The sequence below is a fragment of the Poromitra crassiceps genome (assembly GCF_964638095.1).
Source record: "Poromitra crassiceps genome assembly, chromosome: 2".
NCBI lineage: Eukaryota > Metazoa > Chordata > Actinopteri > Beryciformes > Melamphaidae > Poromitra > Poromitra crassiceps.
This window is the reverse complement of record NC_139624.1, coordinates 21,248,651-21,269,846: the sequence shown is the minus strand read 5'-3', so window position 1 is coordinate 21,269,846 and position 21,196 is coordinate 21,248,651. Positions and strand designations below refer to the sequence as shown.

The following is a 21,196-nucleotide window of genomic DNA, read 5'->3' as shown; positions in this document are numbered from 1 at the left end:
GTGTTCAATAATGTCCCGTCTGCAGTTCTGGGGATTCAGGACCTTCGTGGTGTCCTCGTCAGTGCTCAACACCGCCTGCACAGAAATGCCCGTGTCAGTGACTACAGCATCACCAACCTCCACCACACGGTTTAGTGCATCCGCGTCGCTCCAGCTCAGGTGTATTTGAGCGCTGTTACAGATGTCGTTAAGGTCGGGCCAGTCAGAGCGCACTCCAAACCCCGGGGCGCGCGTGTCCAGTTTCCCACTGGGCTTTTTCCTGAATCCCAGGAAATTGGCCTCTGTTGTTGAGTGTGGGACTTTGCGCTTTGTTAAGTCCAGGAGAAGTGAAGCTCGTGCCTGTTCTCTGACGGCGGGATCATCGTTGTTTAGCATACGGAGGAGATGGTTTATTCTCGTAGCTGTATAAATCCATTCGACATTGGGGACGCCTAACCCCCCCTCGCTTCTTTTGTGAAAAATAAAATCTCTGGTTGAGTGCGTATTGAGGCCCGTCCATTTCCGTACCAAATTAACAGTTTTATTGTTCATTTCTGTCAGAGTGCATTTAGGAATGTGTATGTTTGCGAAGAGATGCTGCACCTTGGAGAGCGCAATCTCGCGCACTGCTGATAGTTTCATGGTTATGGGTAGAGGGGATGTATCGATCATGTCCAGTCTGGTAGAGTATTGAGCGACAATATCACTCAGCTGCTCCTCCCATTCTCCTGCAACATTGAATTTATGTCCAAGATAGCAATATGCCTCATGTCGTGCGTAAACCTCCATTTCTTTACCCATGATGGTGAAAGAGGGTGGTTTGTCATGTCTGGCCCTGTACCACTGTTGCCCCCGCTGCGCCGTTTCTTAAAATACTGTGCATTTGGTGTTTTTCGCCTCAAGTCCAGACCACTGCAAAAATGCGTCCGTGCGTAAAAGCATGTTGGAGATTACGCGCTCCTCCCTGGAGGCTACCAGGACGTCATCAGCGTAGCCTTGGACTGGGTTCGGAGATTTCGTGTCCGGCGGGGCGCACTGTTCGAGCCATTTCAGCCAGCTGTTGATGGCGATAATGAAGTTTACAGCACTCCAAGGGCACCCGGTTTTGATGCCAATTCCGAGTTGGATTGGTTCAGTGAGCTGATCCCCACATATCACCTGTATGAATGAGCCCGCATATATATCACTGACTATGTCTATATACGCTTTTGGCAGATTGATTTCAACCAGGGAATTAATCATGACACTATGAGGTAGTGTGTGTGTGTGTGTGTGTGTGTGTGTGTGTGTGTGTGTGTGTGTGTGTGTGTGTGTGTGTGTGTGTGTGTGTGTGTGTGTGTGTGTGTGTGTGTGTGTGTGTGTGTGTGTGCCAAAGGCATCACCAAAATCCAAAAACACGGTATAGAACTTGGTTGACTCGTGTTTAAAATCATCAATGCCAGTTTTAAGGCTGAACACATGTTCGCTCATACCTTGGCGGTTTATATGCTTTCTGCTTTTTAGAAAGAAAGTATAGGCCTACCCGCCTCCACCAGCCACGGAAGGATGCGGTTCAGTATACACTTCATAAAAAGTTTGTAGATAGTTGGCAGAAGGGAAATGTCTCTCCACGTACTCGGGTCGTCTGGGATGTTATCCTTTTTAGGGATTCTATGGATCAATGCTCCTTTCCAAGATTGAGGAACTTTTCCATTGGTCAGGCAGACATTAAAGATGTTGGTCAATACCGGACAGGTCCACTGTTTAGCGGCTTTAAATGTTTCATAAACAACGCCATCTGAGCCACTTGCCTTGTTGTTCGGGAGGCTATTTATCACAGTTAAAACCTCCTCAGTTGTAAAAAGGGATGTTTCGGGATCATGAGCCGGACCCGGGAGGTTAAGATCTAATAGTCCATGCCAAGGGGGCTCGCTTAGGTGTTCAGGTGGGCTAATCTGGCATTTCGCTGTGTAATACTCATGAACTTGGGCCACATTACTGACACTAGGTGTTGGCTTTGGAAACATACTATCATTAAGTATGATGCTTATGGCTTTACTCTTGTTCCGAGTCCAGAGATGGGCTAGTTGGTCTCTACTCACTTTCTTCGGCTGTTGGTGCGTTGTTCCCACTGCGTTGTTCCCACTGCTTTGTTGTCAGCTCAGCAGGTGTTGCGTCCTCGGAGAGGGCAGTGCGCACAGGGACTTTCTTAAGAATCTGGGTCGTGTACTTCAGTAGAGGTGTCCCGAAAGGTCTGCCGTCGCGGTAGAAAGCGGAAAATGTTCCATGTTTGCAGTATAATCCGATAGCAATTGAAAACAGTTTATTCCAACATTTGGAGTTTCTTCCGGTAAACGCGATGCTTTGTTGGTCATCAAGCAGCTTGGTGTCCATGATCTTTCTAAACTCTCTTTCATCCCGCTGGAAATGAGTCCAATCTTGATCAGAAAGAGGGCGGACATACTTTGCAAAGTCGTCCACCGTGCCGGGTGCCGGCCTCGGGTTACCTGGCTCCAGGTGGATTGTTGGATCATGGATTCTCCATGTTCGTGTGTAGATCTTGCCGGTCTGTAAAGCCGCTTTAAGGGCAGACTTTAGCGAGATGATCAGGCACATTGTGATCAGTAATCTTAGTACTGTCATTATTGACTCCTTCTGCGTTTACGATGGCAGCTACAACGGGTGAGATTTAATAATTTGTGTTCAGTCCAGCATGCTGGAATTTGCGACCGACTCACACACACACACACACACACACACACACACACACACACACACACACACACACACACACACACACACACACACACACACACACACACACACACACACACCTGCTGAAATGTCATCAAATGACTAATCAAGCCATGTACAGTAAAATAAAAAAAATTGCATGCCACTGTACACCTAGGCGTACTGGGCGTACGCCTAGGTGTAACGCCACGTCCGACGTAGAACTCAAAGTTACGACTAACTTAATTTTATGACAAGTGCACCATGTAGTCTTAAGCCCTGTATGCGCTGCGCCTGGGTGTAACTTTTACGTCTGGTATGGAGCAGGCGTAAAAGTTACACCCAAGGCGTATTCACTGACAGCTGTCTCATCTTGATCTGCGATGTCGGGACTGACAGCTCTGTGCCGTCAGTGCCGTTCAGTCCTGTGATGCGGGGGAATCTTCTCCAAAAACATCGATCGATATGTGCTGTAAATGGACGTTTTGGCGCAGGACCTCCACTCAGGGCCGATTTTACACTTCATGGGCCCCTGGGCTATTCATCTCTGCAGGGCCCCCCCTCAAGCGGAAGGGGGGGCTTCGGTGGCGCCCAACGGGCGCCGCCGAAAAAAAATTTGAGTGTTTTTTTTTAACCTTTTTTAGCCGTATTTAAAGGAATATCTCATTTTAAATCAACATTAGGATTATACTGTTGTGATGTCATTATTCAGTATCTTCTCCTTTTCTCACTAACTTTCATGTCACCACCTGCTCTCCTGTCAGCATTCTAACTTACAAACACAAACTGTAGGTTTAGCCATCATGTTCTTTCATAAACAGCCTGATTGGAAAGAAAACATTGCCACTGAGATGTCACAACAAGCACTTTTATTATTATTATTTAGTATTTATTATTGCTGTTATTATTACAGTGCACACACACATTCTCACAATTATTGCACAAATCAATCAAGCAGTATTCAAGTCTGTTCGTACCTGAAATGTCTTCTTCCTGACTTTTGCCGTGGCAAAGCGTTTGACTAGAGTGGTGAAGTCCAATGTTCTAACAATGTCACTTTCCAATGACATCAATGTCAAGTGGGTGAGCCTTTCTTGTCCCATTGTAGACCGTATCCTGTTCTTGACAAGCCCAAGTTTTGAAAAGGAGCGCTCTCCAGAGGCATTTGTTACAGGGAGAGTTAAGTAAATCCTGAAGGCAATATCCACATTTGGAAAAACTGATGACAGGTTCCTCTTCCTTATTATTTGAAGCAAGTGCCGCACACTTTCATTGTCTTTGTTTTTGATGAATTCTTTGAATTGCACTATATTTCATCTACAAATTCGGGAGCCCTCTCACAGGGTTCCATGTCGTTGTTTCCGACCTCTCGCTGTTCCGACCTCCCCTCTCCCAGCCCCATGCCTAAACCTAACCTCCCCCAGACCCTAACCCAAAACCTAACCTCTCCCCCACGCCTAAACCTAAGGTCGGCATTGCGAGTGGTCGGCATAGCGGGTGGACACCCTCTCACAGTGGATGTTATTACTCTGCAAAAAAATTTGAATGCCGTCAGTAAAAAAAACATTTTTTGCGAAGACCCTGGACAGGGGGCCCAAAAAAAAAACATCAAGGGTCCCCAAAAAAAAAAAAAAAAAAAAAAAAAAATTTTTTTTTTTTTTTTTTTTTTGGGGCCCCTTGATGTCCCGGGGCCCGGGCTTCAGCCCGGGTGAGCCCGTTGGTAAAATCGGCCCTGCCTCCACTCGTCGGCGGCTTTTTAAAAGCTGATGCGTCGGAAGATCTTTCCATTTCTTCCTGACTTCGTCAACTGCCCGCAGTGCGCAGTCTGCCATCGCATTCAGTACTGATTGCACTTGTGATCAAATTCCATGCATATTGTTTCTGTTTGTTTGTGTTGGCGCTGTTAAATTTAGCTGTGAGAACGTTTCTATGCTTTGAATACAACTCTATAAGTTGGAGCTGAGTTGGAGCTGTCTGTCAGCTGTCTCGAGCTCGTCTGAGAGAAGTGTGTTGCTTGGCAACAAGCACGTATTCACGTGAACGCGCACGTCCGCAGCCTAAAGACCGGGCGCAGCTACGACCATGTTAAGTCAGGCTTGGTGCACTCGGTGTAAATTCAAATCACAACGTCGGGCGTAGCTAAGACCAGCGTAAGTTAAGACCTACTTTTTTATGCCCAGCTGGTGCACTCGGCTCTGTAGTTTACCAAAGTGCTCTGCAGTGCAAAGATGCCATGTCCATGTCTTAGGTCACCAACCTGTCGATCGCGAGCGACTGGTCGATCTTTGAGACATTTCATGTAGATCTTCAACACTAGATGTGCATTAGGTCTAACATGGTTTTCCTTCACTATTGATCAATTAATTTAAATTCTCATAATATCGCAGAGAATAGTGCAATAATACACCCCTTTCATTTTCAATATGGGCAAGCTAGTTTGGTGACACCATGGATCTATTAATTAGACATATCTGTGTCTGTGACACATTGTAAACTGACAGCTGACGTGACCTCGCTGTACAGCACGGCAGCAGCCATGGCCGCGCCACAGAAAAGAGGGCAAAAAAAACCTACTCGTTTCAATGGGAAGAATATTTATCCACGTTAAACATTAAATAAAGCAGTGAGCTCATCTATTCCTAAGTCAGGTGAGGGGTCTCAGACAAACAGGCAGCACTAAAGGCATTTGAAAAGTGACTGGCAGTGGAAGAGTTAATATGGGCGAGAGTAGCGGGCAGGGGTGCAGGGCTTTAGAGATGAATAAGGATGAGTGGCAGCAAATGAAACAGCTATGTGGTCTGTACACACACCCAACAACATAGTTTCAAAATGACAGGAAAACAACAGGAAAACCAGATGATAATACTAGGTCTCTATCAGGACCAAAGACAACATAACAGCTAGACCCCCACCTCGGCCAGATGTTCTGGGGGTAGTAAAAAAGAAAAAGGCACGGTTCAGAGAGCAGGCTAAGTTGGGGTTCAGCCAGGTCTCTGTTATGAACAAGAAGTCTAGACTCTGGGATACGGGGGGAAAAAATCTAAGCAAAAGTCTTATCAGAGAGCGATCTTGCCATATTACAGTGTCACGTTGCACAGAGGGAGGGAGGACTGAGGTTTTTGCCAGATTGCTTCTATTACTACACGTTCTTTTAGAGTGATGATTTCTAGGCCTATTGTTTATTATTTTAGACAGACAAGCGTACATTTCTCTACAAGTCAGGGGGTCTTACTGGAGAGCACAGTCAGCTACATATTTGGTGGATAGAAGGGGTTAAAAGCAGCAGTAAGCTATTTAGTAGTTCACAGAAAACGCCCCTCTGCTCAGAATGTTTCTGAAAGAGATGGATGCACCCATTCTGCTGTAGCCTATATCAGATGATCTCTCCCATTTCTGAATGAACAAAGGCATGAACAGCAGGCAAACGATACAACACAGGCAGACTCGGATAGCGCAGGGTACACATAGACCAAAGCAACAAGACTAACTCAATGACAAGAGATGACAAATGCTTGGCAAGCAAAAGATACATGCGAGAGCACCGCCCAGTGTCATGTTTTTTTTTACATTTGTTATGGGAATAACAGAGGACACATCCAGCACACACACACACTGCATCCTGTTTGGCTCTCAACATAAACTGAAGAAGGTTGATGACTTTAAGATAATTTCCAATGGAAACACAATTGAGTGTAAATGTAACCGAAGTGAATCAGCGCCGATTCCTCGTGAGTCCCGAGTGGTAGCGAGTAGGTTGGTTAAAATCACCCCCTCCCCAGTATAAAGGCACATTAATCAGCTCTGCCAAGGGAGCTAGCTCTCTTGGTGCAGTGGTGGTTAACGTGTCCGCCTTGTAAGCCGAAGGTCGGCAGTTCAAATCCCCTGGGTAAGCCCTTAATAATGGGTTGCTGCAAGTACCACCAACACAACACCCTTACATAAACACAGTGTTAAGTATTTAATCCAATGTCTATTAAGATAATTTCCAATGGACACACAATTGAGTGTAAACACAGTGTTAAGTATTTGATCCAATGTCTATTTGACTATGCCTCTCCTGTCTGGTACATTGGGCTTTGCAAAAGCCTTTTGCAAAACAAAACAGTCAGATTTATTAAAGAAATGGGACCTAGATCTTACATTGGTCAGGGGGAACTCTCCAGCCTGGGTCTACTGAAAGTGGAAAGTGGAGTTAAATTCCTGAAATCATGTTCAGAAAATCTTCAACAGACACGCCCCCTAGCTCTCAATGAACTTCCCTCATGTCTCAGTGCTCATCAGTACAACACCAGAGGCAGCTCCTCTAACTATGTGAAGGAGGTTGGAGCCTCGACCTTCCACTTCAGTGCCATTCCATCAAAAATGGAAAGCTCTCCCAGAGAATCTCAAAAGTCAAAGAGACCTAAGTCATTTTAAAACCGATCTTGTGTTTGTTTTTTGTTTTTTTGCTTTAGTGTTTTATCTGTCAAATGTCTTTTCCTGTCTAGTCTCTGTTCCTCACTTGACCCCATTGGAAATAAGCAGGCCTTTCCCAGCTTAATGGACTATCCAGGCATTCATCTCTATTTTTTTATTACGTATTTTAATGTTTGATGTATATGTGTATCTGTAATTGCTTTGAATGCCAAATAAACCAAACCAAATCACTCAGACCAGACCATGCCATCATACATTTGATTCCCACATACTTTTTTATTTATTTACCGTAAATTCCGGACTATAAGACGCACCGGTCTATAAGCCGCGGGACCAAAATTGACTATTTTTTTCTTCTATAAGCCGCACCGGTCTATAAGCCGCGGGTGTTTTGATGTTTAATTACCATATGAAAGGGTTCGTGCACAGAGAGGAATGTCGGGAAACAGATGGCTGTTTGGGGAAGCTCCCATTTATTAACATTTCAACAAAACAAAACAAAAGTCAGGTCACTAATCCCCAGACAAAATCACACAACAATTAGGCTATATGTGCAGCAAACGGCTGTAACCAGAGAAGTCAAGTCACTAACCCTCGTCTTCCTCTTCTTCCTGCGTACTGAAACCACCAAAGTCCTCATCTTCAGTGTCGGAAACGAACAGGTTCAGGGTGGCTTCGTCAACCACTCTCCTCTCTCCTTCATTGTCACTCAAAACCAACGAACTCCTCTTCGTCACTGTCGGCATCGAACAGCCTCTGAAGCCTCTGACGGCCCTCAGCGCCAGCTGTGGCGGCGTCATCCTCTTCATCCCGCAGCAGTCCAGCGTTTTGGAACCCGTTGGTGATTGTGGATGTTTTCACACTCCTATAATATTCCGCTTCTACTGCTCGTCTTGTTGTGAATATTCCTTGATCTAACTTTGTGTGAATTCGCCGAAGTTTGTGATTTTCTCCTGGTAGTCGGGGGAGGGAGTTGGCCGAGTGGCCGTTTGCTTACCGTAATTACCATATGTAAGTGGTCACGCACAGAGGGGATTGTCGGGAAAGAGATGGCTGTTTGAGGAAGCTCCCATTTACCGTATTACCGTAACATTTCAACAAAACAACATAACACAACACCACCGTTGTTTATTTTTACAGTGCACACAGTGTCCGCGGTGTGGTGAAAAGAGGGCAAGAGAGGAAATTAAAACAGAAGTGGATTTATAGTTAGAAAGAGTGCTAAAGAAGAGAGAATTCCGTTTTTTATTTTTTTATTTTAGTTACTCACAGTACTATTGACCAGTCCAACTCAAAAGATATTCGGCAGTTTCACTTTGAGCTCTTGTTCCGCCGCTGTCCATCAATGGTTATGACGAGTCTCGCTGGTTACAGTACGCCAAAGCAATATCCATTGACTCGATGATGCTGTTGTATGTTGCGCGTTTCTGTTGCACCAACGCGGAGAGGTCCTGCCGGACGAAAAAGCGCGTACCCTCCCAGGTGAGGGGCTTCTTCCCCGCAGCCTGGAGGATGAGTTGACGGTCGGGCCAGCGGAGTAGGCAGATGAAGATGGCCCTCGGTGGCAGGCCGGGGTCTGGACGTGGCCGAGGTGCCCGGTGTGCCCTGTCCACCTCTGGTGGTTTCTCGCCTTCCTTCAGGTCCAGGATGTAACACAGGATTTTGCCACGAAAGCGTCCATGTCACCCATCTCAGCTCCCTCTTTTACATTGATCAGGCGAATGTTATTTCTTTTACTCCTGCTGATTAAGTCATCAACCTGCGTGTGCAGGGTTTCGATTTTGCATTTTATCCATTTTCGGACTCACTGTGTTGTTTTTGTCCTCCAGTGCGCGGATGCGCTTTTCCGCATTATAAACTCTGTTCACGGTTGCCTTAGTTTCTTTAGTGAGTGAGTGGATGGACTTCTGCACGTTTTCAAACTTGTTTTCAAGCTGCTCAAAACCTCTGAGCGATGTCGGACTTAATCGATAGTGTTTCACGGAGTAAAAGTTTAGCCCAAGCCGTGTATCTCCAGCCTCCAGCAGGTGAGTCATTTCCTCATTCATGGCGTGATTGCTTCGTCTTTTTCTTTCTGCTTACCTGTGTTGTGTTATGTTATGTTATGTTATGTTGTTAAAAGAGGGCAAGAGAGGAAATTAAAACAGAAGTGGATTTATAGTTAGAAAGAGTGCTAAAAAAGAGAGATTTTTTTTTTTTTTTTGGAAAAAATCCATAGATAAGCCGCACCGTTATATAAGCCGCAGGGGCCAAAAAACGGGAAAAAAGCCGCGGCTTATAGTCCGGAATTTACGGTATTTTATTTATTTATTTAACCTTTTTTTACTGACAGCAATAACATTAAGAAGTGCTAAACCTGTTGTGAAGATGTCAAAAAAAGTGGAACAATGAAGCATGTGGAGGACCTCCGGGGATGTGTATTCAGGGCTGCCAGCCTGCCACCACCAGTCTGGAAGACTATACCGAATGCAGTCACATCCTACATCAGTTTCTGTGAGGATACCTGCATTCCAACACGCTCGACAGTGAAATACAACAAGAAGAGCTGGTTCACTGCTGAACTCAAGAAGCTCAGACTGGAGAAAGAGGAGGCGTTCAGAAGTGAATCCAAAGGGGTCATCCCTATGTTCCCCGGGTCCTATGTTGCCCGTTTTTCCCAAATAGGGTCCTATGTTCCCCGCTGTGTTCCCTGGTCCGATGTGTCTCCCGAAATGCCCAAAACAGCCTATCGCGTGATTCAATCAAAAGACAACACTCTCCGTAACATTTGGAAAGGGCCTGCCGACTAGGTCATTTTTTTTCCCACCATCATTTCTGAGTTCTGTCTCGGGGATTACCAGGCCTTTTTTAAATATTATGTGAGTGTTGTCTGCGCCTTCATCCCTATTACGACCACCAGCAGTAGCTGATCTGCTGATCTAAGGGATCTGGAGGGGGTGTGGCGGTGCAGAAGCTCGGAGACGGAGAGGTATGGGGCCGTGCCGTTAAGTGCTTTAAAAACAGTGAGGGCTAATTTAAAATCAATGCGGGAGCACACAGGCAGCCAGTGCAATAGCCTACTAGGCTACAGGTGGCTCAAATAATACAGCCATTTGCAGCCATTGTTTGTCTGGTAGAATAAACACGTATGCTGGGCGCTGGCACGTAATAGATGAGGAGTAGGTGAGATGCTGCTACTGAGCGAATCCACTTTATTCACTCAACTAGTCCTAGTAGCCTAAATAAGGGAACGAGTCTGCTCCCGCTGTCGGCAAGGCGCGTTTCACAGTGTCCTTATGGAAAGAGTATTTTTCAAATCAGTTCTCATGGCCTGTGCAATAAACTTCAGACTTATTTTCAGCGCATCAGGCTGAAGCAGTGGTCGAATGGATGAGCGAGCAGCCTGCGCCCATATGCATTGATTGAATCACGCAATCATATGAGGTAGGCTGTTTTGGGCATTTTGGGAGAAACATCGGACCAGGGAACATAGCGGGGAACATAGGACCCTATTTGGGAAAAGCGGGGAACATAGGGCCCTTTTTCATAGAAAGGGTTCCGGGGAATATAGGACCCGGGGAACATAGGTACGCTCCCAATCCAAACAGCGGTTTAAAGAGAGCAAATACAGTTTCGCAGTGGTTCTCAAATGGGGGTCCGCGGACCCCCAGGGGTCCCAAACCTGACCAGGATTCACCACCTGAATCCTGCTTCAACAGACAACGTAGGCCTGACCTCATGTCCGGCAGCAGCAGCAGCAACTCCCCCGGTCAGGTTGTTCATCTGCCCAGCGATGCGGGAGATGTGATCCAATTCAGCAGCAGATAGGGAGGTTTTCCCCATCGTGATGTTAGACAGACACTCCAAGGAGCACAAAGTTGTTAGTCAGGGCTGAGGCGGCTGAATAATTTGTCTAAAGTATTCCACCATCTCCGCTGGTGTCTGTCAGTGTTGGGCAGTAACTGTAATTGTATTACTTTTACCAGTGACTAGTAATGTAAGGGATTACAATTTTCAAAAATTAAGTAATTATATTACTGTTACTAATGCAAGTAACTTCAAGTTACTGTATTACATTCTCCAGCACTGGCACAGCGCTAAAAGGAAGTGTGGAGATATATAGGTGTGGCCAGAGCCGTGTAGATAGAAGAGTCCCGACATCTCCCTTCTGGTACGACCTCTACACCCACGACTGCGTGGCGACTCAAACTTCGAACATCATCGTGAAGTTTGCAGACGACACAGCAGTCGTGGGGCTGATCTCGGGGGGCGACGAGACGGCCTACAGAGAGGAGGTGGGGGCCCTGGAACAATGGTGCCAGGACAACCACCTCTCTCTGAACGTCTCCAAGACCAAGGAGATCATTGTAGACTACAGGAGGGGGGGGGGGGGGCGCACCCCCCCCAATCACCATCAACGGCACAGTGGTGGAAAGGGTGGACAGCTTCAAGTACCTGGGAGTCAACTCAACATCCACCAGGACCTGACTTGGGCCGGTCACACCGCCACTGTTGTCAAAAAGGCCCAACAGCGACTACACGGGCTCAGGTGCCTGAAGAAATTTGGGCTAAGGCCAGAAATCCTTAGGGACTTCTACAGAGGCACCATTGAAAGCCTGCTGACTGGCTGCTTCACCACCTGGTACGGGAACTGTACCACCATGGACCGCAGGGCGCTACGGAGAGTGAGACGCGCGGCCCAGCACGTAACAGGATGTGAGTTGCCAGAACTGCATGAACTGTATAACCAGCGGTGCCTCAGGAGGTCCCTGAAGATCATCAAAGACACAAACCATCCCCACAACAGCCTGTTCTCCCTGTTACCCTCAGGGAGGAGATACAGGGTTCCAAAAGCACGCACAAATCGCTTGAGGGACAGTTTCTTCCCGCAGGCCACAAGACTCCTTAACATACACAAATAGTGTAGTAGCCGTACTGTACCGTACTGTAGCTGCTACCATTATGTATGTCTAATGTTTAATTGTATGTTTAATAAGGTATATGCTATTTGCACCTGTATGTCAAATACGTCGAATTTAAAATGTTTAAGCACGTCTAAAGTATGCACATGACATGTGCACCTATGTGCAGTGAATATGCCACTGTCTCTGCCTTATTGCTTGTTGTGTCTCTTGTTGTTTTTGCACTCATATGCCCTGTTATATTTGTACTATGTTGTAAACGGAGTCCACAGCACAAGAATTTCACGTGTGATACTTGTACCACCGAGTGACAATAAAAATCTTGAATCTCTCTTGAATCTCTTGAATCTTGAATTCACTCCAATGGACCAGTTTTTTTTCCAGGAAGTGAGGCCCTGGAACTCTCTCCAGCAGCACTGTCGAGTTGCAGCAAAATAGACAGTTTGTGTTGTACTTTGAAAGGGTTTTTCATCCCTTGAATCAAATTGTACATTATCAGCTTTATTTTAGCATGCAAAAGACCCATTCCTGGCTGTTCATTGGCTAATGAGTCTTGCATTTTGGTCCTCCGCTGATGCCACTCTCTCTCTAGAGGACACTAGGTGTGGCTATGTGAGACTTCTGCGTTGCCAGAAGACAATTTGTTTTTTTGTCCTATTCACCTTATGTAGCCACGCCCATTTGACCCGGTTGTGTGGTCGTATGACGACTTCCGGCTGAAAAAAAGAAAAAGAAAAATGCCGGCTGCTCCAATATCATCTAACTCTGAATTAACTAATAATTTAGCCAATTGTATGTAACATACCAAATAAAAGCAAACGGCAATGTCTAAGAATGCAATGCTATGTAACTGGCTCGTTAATTCTCGCATTCCAGGGAATTACGTTAATGTCTGCGGGTCTTATCCACCTTATTTTTGAATGCCCCACTGTAAAAAATAATTGTGGGTACAAGGTCCGGTTTAACGTGACTTATTGTTGCAGCTTGCCATTTCCTTTGTTATACTCGGCTGCAGACCCGAATTATAAACCGGAAACTGGAGGACGTTATAAAAGTTATAAATATAGTCACGTTATAAACAACTAACCAATGCTGGGGGTCCGTATGGAAACGTGTTACTCGAAATGGTTAAAAGTTAAATCAATTTGGTCATTCAGTGGCGTTTTACTGCCATGTAAAGTAACTATCATGCTAGCCGCTAGCATTAGCCACAGTAGCCGACTACCCACAATGCATTACGTTATCCCAGCACCCGAACGACACGGCTGTAGAGCAGAATGGCTCTGCTGTAAAATCCTCATAGACGTTTAGTTTTTTTGTCAAGTTAAAACCATAGACTGTAAAACAGTCTATTACACCAGAAGCGGAAGAAGCACCCATCAGGCATCATGGCAGCTAGAAATAAGGTGGATAGACGTAAGTGGCTCGAGCTGCGCTCGGAGGAGAGAACACCATCTGAAGCTTTCTTTGTTGGAGGTATGTTTTACAAGAAAGTGCTCGTCATTGTAGACGATAACATTATCTGACCTGGCTAACAGTGGATACTCCGCTTGCTTGCTGTGTACCGAGCTCAAGTAGGCTACGTTCTTTGTTTTACCCCCTGCGCTGTCCGCTACAAAAACAACTCTCTTCTTCTGCCATGACCGCCGGAAGTGTTAACACGACCCGGAAGAATTTGGCCCACCCCCGCGTCTGAACATGAGGTGAATAGGCAAATAAATAAAAAGTATGCCGTTTGGCAGAATGTTGACTCCTGCTGTCAGGTTGATTATTGTTCCAATAACGTGGATTCAGTTGTAAAAGGAGCTGGTTAAACAGGTTGTATGTCACTTTTTAGGAACTGGCGTAGCAAAAGTAATAGTAACGAGTAATGTAACGAATTACTTTTGAAACCAAGTAATAAGTGTATTACTTTGTAAAGGAGTAATCAGTAATAAGTAACTAATTACACTTCCTGAGTAACTTGCCCAACACTGGTGGCTGTACAGACAGACGTGAGCTTCATCGTCGTCTCTAGCATCGAGGCGTAGCACCAAGCCATCATTACTTCAATACTCACACTGGAAATGGGCCCAGCACTCTTGACCACTGGGAACAGGAAGCACGGTGTAGCTTCTGCAGGCAGGCTCATTGATGACTCCAGTGGCACGGACATAGCAGAGACACTGGAAACACAGGGTATGAGGTCCATTGAGGTCAGAAGACCCGGCCATGCACAACATGTCTTGCCAATTGCAAATGAAGCTATTCTAGGCTGTGTTGTCATCTACTGTGCTGATGTGAGAAAAGTGGAGTTGTGCAGCAGAGCTGTTGCTTTTATGCACTCTGCTGTCAAACGGCTTACCCTAATTGGCTGATGTGCATGCAAATTCAGTGCGCGATACCCCTTACATGTGAGAAATATAACTGTGAATCTCTGTCCATCTATTGAGAGAGGGGAACATTCTATATCTACTGTATGAGATGTTTGTTTTTAACTTCCTGTCAGGTCAACCAAAGATGCACAGCGGTGTTTTGAAGCCTGAACCTTCTGGATATTACTACCAGGATGTGTGGCGATCTTTAGGTGGCGCCACAGTTCGCCAGTTCAACAACTCTGCTGTCATCAGCCAGTGTCTGAGAGACAAGGTGGTCCACCTGTATGGAGACTCCACCATTAGACAGTGGTTTGAACACCTCAACTCTGTGCTGCCAGGTAACTGATCTCTTACAGTTTGGCTCCATTCACACTGTAGCTGAAAGGGTCTAAATTCGGATCGGTGTGAACAGCAAAGAGCTCCATGGAGTCGCTCCCCCAATTCTGATCCCTTCTATCATCTAGCAAGAGTTCACATCGCGTCGGCCAATGCGACGTTCCCCCCGCTCCACAAAGCAGGGGAAGCAGGGAGAATGCGTGCGTCAGCCAACGAGAATTCCTTTGATGACTGACAGCTGATGGCTTTAATGGAGCAGGGCTGCAGGACCATCATTTACACAAACACAATGGCCTCTATCGTCCCAAAAGCGCTAATTTAGCGTTTGCACTCGTTTAACGCCGTGCGCAATGCAAATTGGGGGCGGACACAAGCGCATGCCTTGTACTGGGCATTGGCTGCCACAAGCCAAAGCAGGCTTTTCAGTGCTAAAATGTGGTGATAGATGGCATTATGCTATCGTCAGCAGCGTGCAATTACTTTGTGCTAAGTCGCAAATACCTCTCTGCGCTGGGTTGCGCACCATAATCTCCGTGCAGCGCAGCGCAGTGCAAGTAAAATCCATTTTGGATATGTCATTACGCACAGCCTTGCCATGCCAGGACATCAAATTATGCTGCTAAAATTGGGTATTAGCAGATAATTCAGTGAGGCAATCAACTATAACTCACTGAGAAACTTTTATCACATCGCAAAGAGGGAAATTAATTGAGAAAACTTGTTGGACAATGGACATAGGCTATTTACCTTCATAACCACCCAGAGGGTTGTTGGCACCGGTTACATGCTGCCATTCCGACGTGCTGCCACTCCGACGTTCCGCCACTCAGAAATATCGACACTCAGAAATATTGCCACTCAGAAATCCCGCCACTCCGATTTTCATAAGGTCCGCCACTCCGAACTTGATTTGACTTCCAGTTCACGTTCAGGCAGCTGAACCTCGTTCAGACAGGCACCGCTCTCAGATGCTGCTAAATGGGTTGCCTCGAATCCTCGAAATGATTGTGGAGCCCAACACAATTAAAATAAAGACGTGTTGTTCAAAGATGTTGTTGGTGCTCCCTCTAACTCCACAATGTGCAAGATAGTAATAGGCTATGTGTCTCTATAGGCGGGTGCACAACGCACACACCCTGCTTAGAGAGCAGCGCACACACATGCTGACACGCGTGCGGGAACATAGCCTAATTCTGTTGTCCCTCCATGCGCCCTGCAGCTGTGTAAAATGTCATACGAAATCATTATAAATTCCAATAGCATAAGCTTGCCTGATTAATTGAAAACAATTAAACAAAAATAATAATATCCTAACGAAAATAGAAGTCTAATCAAGTAAATAGCCTTCAGAAAGCATCAGTAAAAGCCCAGTTCTAATAGGCTACTGCTGCGCTGCTGAGACGCACAGTGTGCGACTGAAATGTCTGCACTTTTGTGCCATATTCCACAATATCCAAACTTCGGAATGGCGGATCCTTTAGAAAAAAGAGGAAGGGCCGACATTTCGAATAATGAAGGCAGGAATCTTCGTAATGCTGGGACCTATGAAAAAAAGGTGAAGGACCGCCAGTCTGAATAATGGAAGTTAACGTTCGGAGTGGCAGGGTTTTGGAAAGGCAGACAGTTACCGTTAGGACCACAGACGATCTGTCAATAAGCTCTCTCTGTCCTCGCACGAGTGAGTACACTCTTATTACGCATGGAGAGAATTACAGCATATTGCATGCCTCGCGCAAACAGCCATTGCAAGACAGGAATCTGATTGGTTTTGATTGACGTAATGCCCAGCCTTGCCTGGCCACGCCTGTGAATAATTCTGGTAGTTAAGACCGCCCAAATCCCGTTTGCGCAGGCATTTTGGGGCGCAGATGATTTTGGCCCGGCTCTAATTTGCGCTTGCGACACGTGCCGTGAACCTTTCCGCATCCCGGCTGAGAATTGCATCCCCAAGATATTTCTGGGCTGTTTTAACTTAGAAATCAGGGACGTCACGTCTACCAGACAATTATATCACTTTTAAACAGTTAAAGTCCCTGGAAACCAAAATCCTCAAAAACCTTCTAACTATTAAATTTAGGGTCTTATGTGAGTAATTGTGTGCCTCAGAAAGTGGTTTACATTACTTTCAACCCTAACCCCAAAAATCTACACTTTTCTACAAGGTCTGGATTTCCATTTCCTCATTGAAGAGAGTGGTGCGCGCGGTGCTAAAATGCATGATCTTATCACGTCATAAGATTTAATCGAATCACACACACGCATGCACGCACGCGCGCACACACACACTGACACACACACACACACAGTAGCGCTGTGCACTCGCAGCGGCAGAGATGTCTTCCTCTCGCCGAGCAACGCGCAAACACACACACACACTCCATCTCTCTTTGCTTCTCTCTCTCCGACGGAGAGGGAAACGTTTCCCTCTCTCTCTCTCTCTCTCTCTCTCTCTCGGAGACCTGCTGCAGACGGGACACGCCCACACAGTCCGCGGGAGAAAATACACTCTAAAATCTAATTGATTCTCATGACTTTTGCCATGACTGTCAAACCTAAATTTATATACTTTGCGACGTTCATCATCGTTCAAATTTGGCTGGTGGCTTATTAACATATAGGTTCCTGTGATGTGATGAACACAAAATGCTAAATAAATAAAAAATATTTCTGGTTTCCAGGGACTTTAAATTTCTGTATAAATCATTACAAGTATGCTCCCGTGAGGTGGGGATGCTTTTTTTTGCTGATTGGCGGAGGAGCGAAACTCGGCAGAACAGCGGAATGGCGGAATGCTATCTTCCCTGCCTTAAAGGAGAATTTTGTTTTTTTTTTAACCTGGGGCCCTCTCCTCACATTAATTATTATCTGACGACTCACCCAGTGTTCTCCGCAGCGTTTTTGTCCGTCTTAGGGCCTGTGTCCACCTAGCGTCTTTTCATCAGCTACGGCATCTATTTTCAATTGTTTCCAATGGGGGGAGAGCGTATGCGAGCGCACACGGACGTGTAGAGAAAGTGCGCAGCGCCCAGCGTATATTTTCAGAGCGCTCTGGTGTTTTTGTGCACCCGACTCCCAGCGCTCCCAGCTGAAAATATTTTAACTTTTCAGAAAGACGCTGGTGTCGGGTGCTGCTTTTCTGGCAACTAATCATATGAAAAAACTATAGCAACAGAGACAGAAAGGCTCAATTGTGGGAGCAGATTGGCTAGACAATTAATATTTCTGGTGAGTGTTGAGCTAAATCACTGTATGTGTGTTGTTTGCTAATGTTAGCTGTCAGCTATCAAGCTACTACTGCACTGAGCGTGCGGTAGTAGCTTGTTAGTAGCTTGTTAGTTTCAGACTGCTTCCGTGTTATATTGTGCGCCGAGATCAGCGTTCCCCAGGGCACTCCCAGCGTTTAACGTCGGAAAAAGACGCTAGGTGGACACAGGCCCTTAGGGACTGTTCGTTATTTATGATAGGGGGGGGTATGGTGCAGAGGCGACTTTGTTTTCGTTTTTTTCCTTCACCCTCCCCAGATCTATAAATATTTGTCCATGTCCCTCCCTGAGTGACTGGAGATAAATGCATGACCCTCCCTCCACCATAAATAACCACACTTTATCATATTCACACCAAAGGTATACTGAAGAAAATATGACCTTTTCCGATGATTTGGCTATGTTTGATAGCGCCCTATGACATCGGGGGAGAGAGGGGGCGGGGGGCATATAACGTTTAGTAGCCTACCCAGCCCATAAACGGCCTCATCTCCTAGTTATAAAGCCGATCACCTGCTCAGTACCGCTCAGTCCCGCTCCAGTTTCAATCACAACATGTTCGAAACAGAATGCATCAGTGAGTGATCTCCCAGCATGCATTGAGGGTAATACATTGACAAGAAATAGCAACCAAATCAGCCTAAATAGGCTAAGTGGTAGATATAAATAATGTTTATGTTATCACAACATGCAATTGTAGAACATTTCAGTATTGGACAAAATAAAACAATAAAAATCAAAACACAACCCTATGTGAAACATGTATGTAATCCAGGTGCTATATATATCCCTTGCAGATTTAACGTTATTTGGATGAGTGACACTGATGCACTGTGATGTCCGCTCCAGTCTCCAATAAGACTTGGCCTACTTCATGTGCACGCCCACTATTTTCTTGCCAGCTGCTGCGAGACGAGAAGGAAGAGAAACGAGCATGCAGCCGACTCTGCTGAGCTCATGTTATTTGTAGTGAGCAATGCCCATTGCCCAGGCGTTTAAAAGCAAATTAAAACACCCTGGCCTTTTTATCTCTTTTATTCTTTTGAGCGGAGCAGTGAGTGCAAGCGGGTGAAATCTGTATCGAGCAGCGAGCGGTCTGGAGCGGAGTCCAGTCACCATACAGGTAAACCATAGATATAAATAGGGGAGTAAACACGAATTTTGGAACGAAAAAACGCATTTAAAAATATATACAAAATACAAAAAATGTAAGTTGTATAACCCTTCCTAAAGCCAAAATAAAAAACACAAGTCCCTCCCCAGTACTCAAAAAAATATTTGATACCCCTCCCCCTTTCTGCACCATACCCCCCCTCTCATAAATAACGAACAGTCCCTTAGGCGTTGTTTTGAGATCAATAGTGTCCAAGCCACTCCTAGAATGGAGCTCCGTGGGGGCCACGTGGCAGCGTGCTTTTCATCCATGTAAATAGACAGTTTTATTCCCGTTTTCGACCCATATCGTCATAATCTGATCCCTAAAGAACCAGACTGCTATTCTCCCCCGGGCTCTCCTTTAAGGCACGCGCAAACAGGTGCGCAAGCGCTATTAGGGCATAGCGCCTGTCGGAAGATAGAGCCCATTATCTTTTGTCAAGACTTTAGAAGCCTTGCCAAGTCATGAAAGTAAAGTTCAAGTCACCAGGTCAAGTGTCAACTATTCTCTTCGTGTATCAAGTCTCAAGCAATTAAATTGTGAAAAATTGTGTAAAAACCCCACCTGTTATTATATTTCCATGATTTATGAGGTAAAACTGAGACTGATTTTGCACTCTCCCTCAGAAACACTTATCGCTCTCTCCCCCTCTCTCTCTCTGTTAGGCCTGAAGGAGTTTGACCTGCACAGCTTGAAGCAGGTCGGACCGTTCATGGCCATCGACAACGCGCACAACATCCTGGTCAAGTACCGCTGCCACGGCCCTCCGATCCGATTTGGCACCGTCCATACCAGTGAGCTACACTACATTGCCAACGAGCTGGACAGGCTGGTCGGAGGCAGCCGCACCGTCGTGGTCTTCGGCATCTGGTCCCACTTCAGCTCTTTCCCCATCGAGGTGTACCTCCGGCGGCTGCAGGGCATCCGCAGGGCAGTGCGGCGGCTACTGGACCGAGCTCCCGGCACGCTGGTGGTCATTCGGACCGCGAACCTCAAGGAGTTGACGCTTTACGAGACACTGACCAACAGTGACTGGTACTCGCTGCAGCGTGACAAGGTGCTCCGGGCCGTGTTCAAAGGCCTGAACGTCCGCTTGGTGGACGCATTGGACATGACGCTCGCACACCACCTGCCCCACAGGCTCCACCCCCAGCCCCCCATCATCAAGAACATGATCGATGTTCTCTTGTCCTACATCTGTCCACAGTGAAATGGCTGGGTGGCGACCTGTCCAGGTTGCTGGGATAGGTTCCAGTCCCACAAATTAACGGGTAAAGAGAATGCTTGAATGAATGAATGAATGAATAGGAACTGTTACACTACTGTTTATTTCCTCACATTACTGTGCTTTGCCTGTTTTAACAGGCCGAAGTGGCCAAGTAAGCATTCATATGGACTGCCAAGGCAAATAAGTATGTTTATATATTTCTCATCTCAGTGCGCCTGTTTGGATGGACTGCAGTGAGAGGTTCTTAAATCAACATGATGTACTGTCTTTTGGGAGGTGGGGGTTTAAATCTTTCTTTTTTTAACCAGATCAAATTGACTCCGCACAGATTCTCAAACCTGGAAGCTGAGCAGCTCTACTCGAGCAGTTCTTCTTAAGGTGGTTCGTCAAGGAATACACGTTGAGTTTTTGGGGATATTTGCCCATTGGTCAAGGTACCTGTTAAATTATGAAAACATAATACCTGATGCATAATAATATCAATACCTGATGCATAATAATATCAATACCTGATGCATAATAATATGACATCTCACACCTTTCTTTTTTCCCCCCTTCGAATTATATTATTGCTCTCGTGTGGTTTTGATCTTATGCCATGTATCATATCGTGTTATTTTGCTCATATTTATATCCTGCGGAGCCTCTCAGCCTAAGAATTTCACACGGTTACCAGTACCAGTACCTTTACAACCGGTACTTAGATTTATGCGCCTCATTTAGGTGCCATGCCCGAGCTGCTGAGTGGAATATCCGCCCTCCGGTGCTCTTAAACCGGTGCCACACGCAGCTTCACACATCACGGTCCAGACACCGTTTAAGCACCGGACCATTTTACAAGTGTCGTT

At 46.0% G+C, this 21,196-nt stretch overlaps 1 protein-coding gene across 1 annotated transcript in view; it reads left to right on the top strand.

The window, feature by feature from the left end:
- The window catches only part of LOC310798880 (NXPE family member 3-like), a gene marked incomplete at both ends in the record, with an annotated part of 34,163 nt that extends 13,833 nt beyond the window's left edge, over positions 1–20,330 (top strand). Inside the window, 2 exons of the mRNA XM_083661443.1 lie at positions 14,497–14,703; positions 19,786–20,330. Of these exons, the coding sequence (XP_083517569.1) occupies positions 14,497–14,703; positions 19,786–20,330 (752 nt within the window). The remainder of the gene's footprint in view (positions 1–14,496; positions 14,704–19,785) is intronic.
- Between the last annotated feature and the right edge of the window lie 866 nt (positions 20,331–21,196).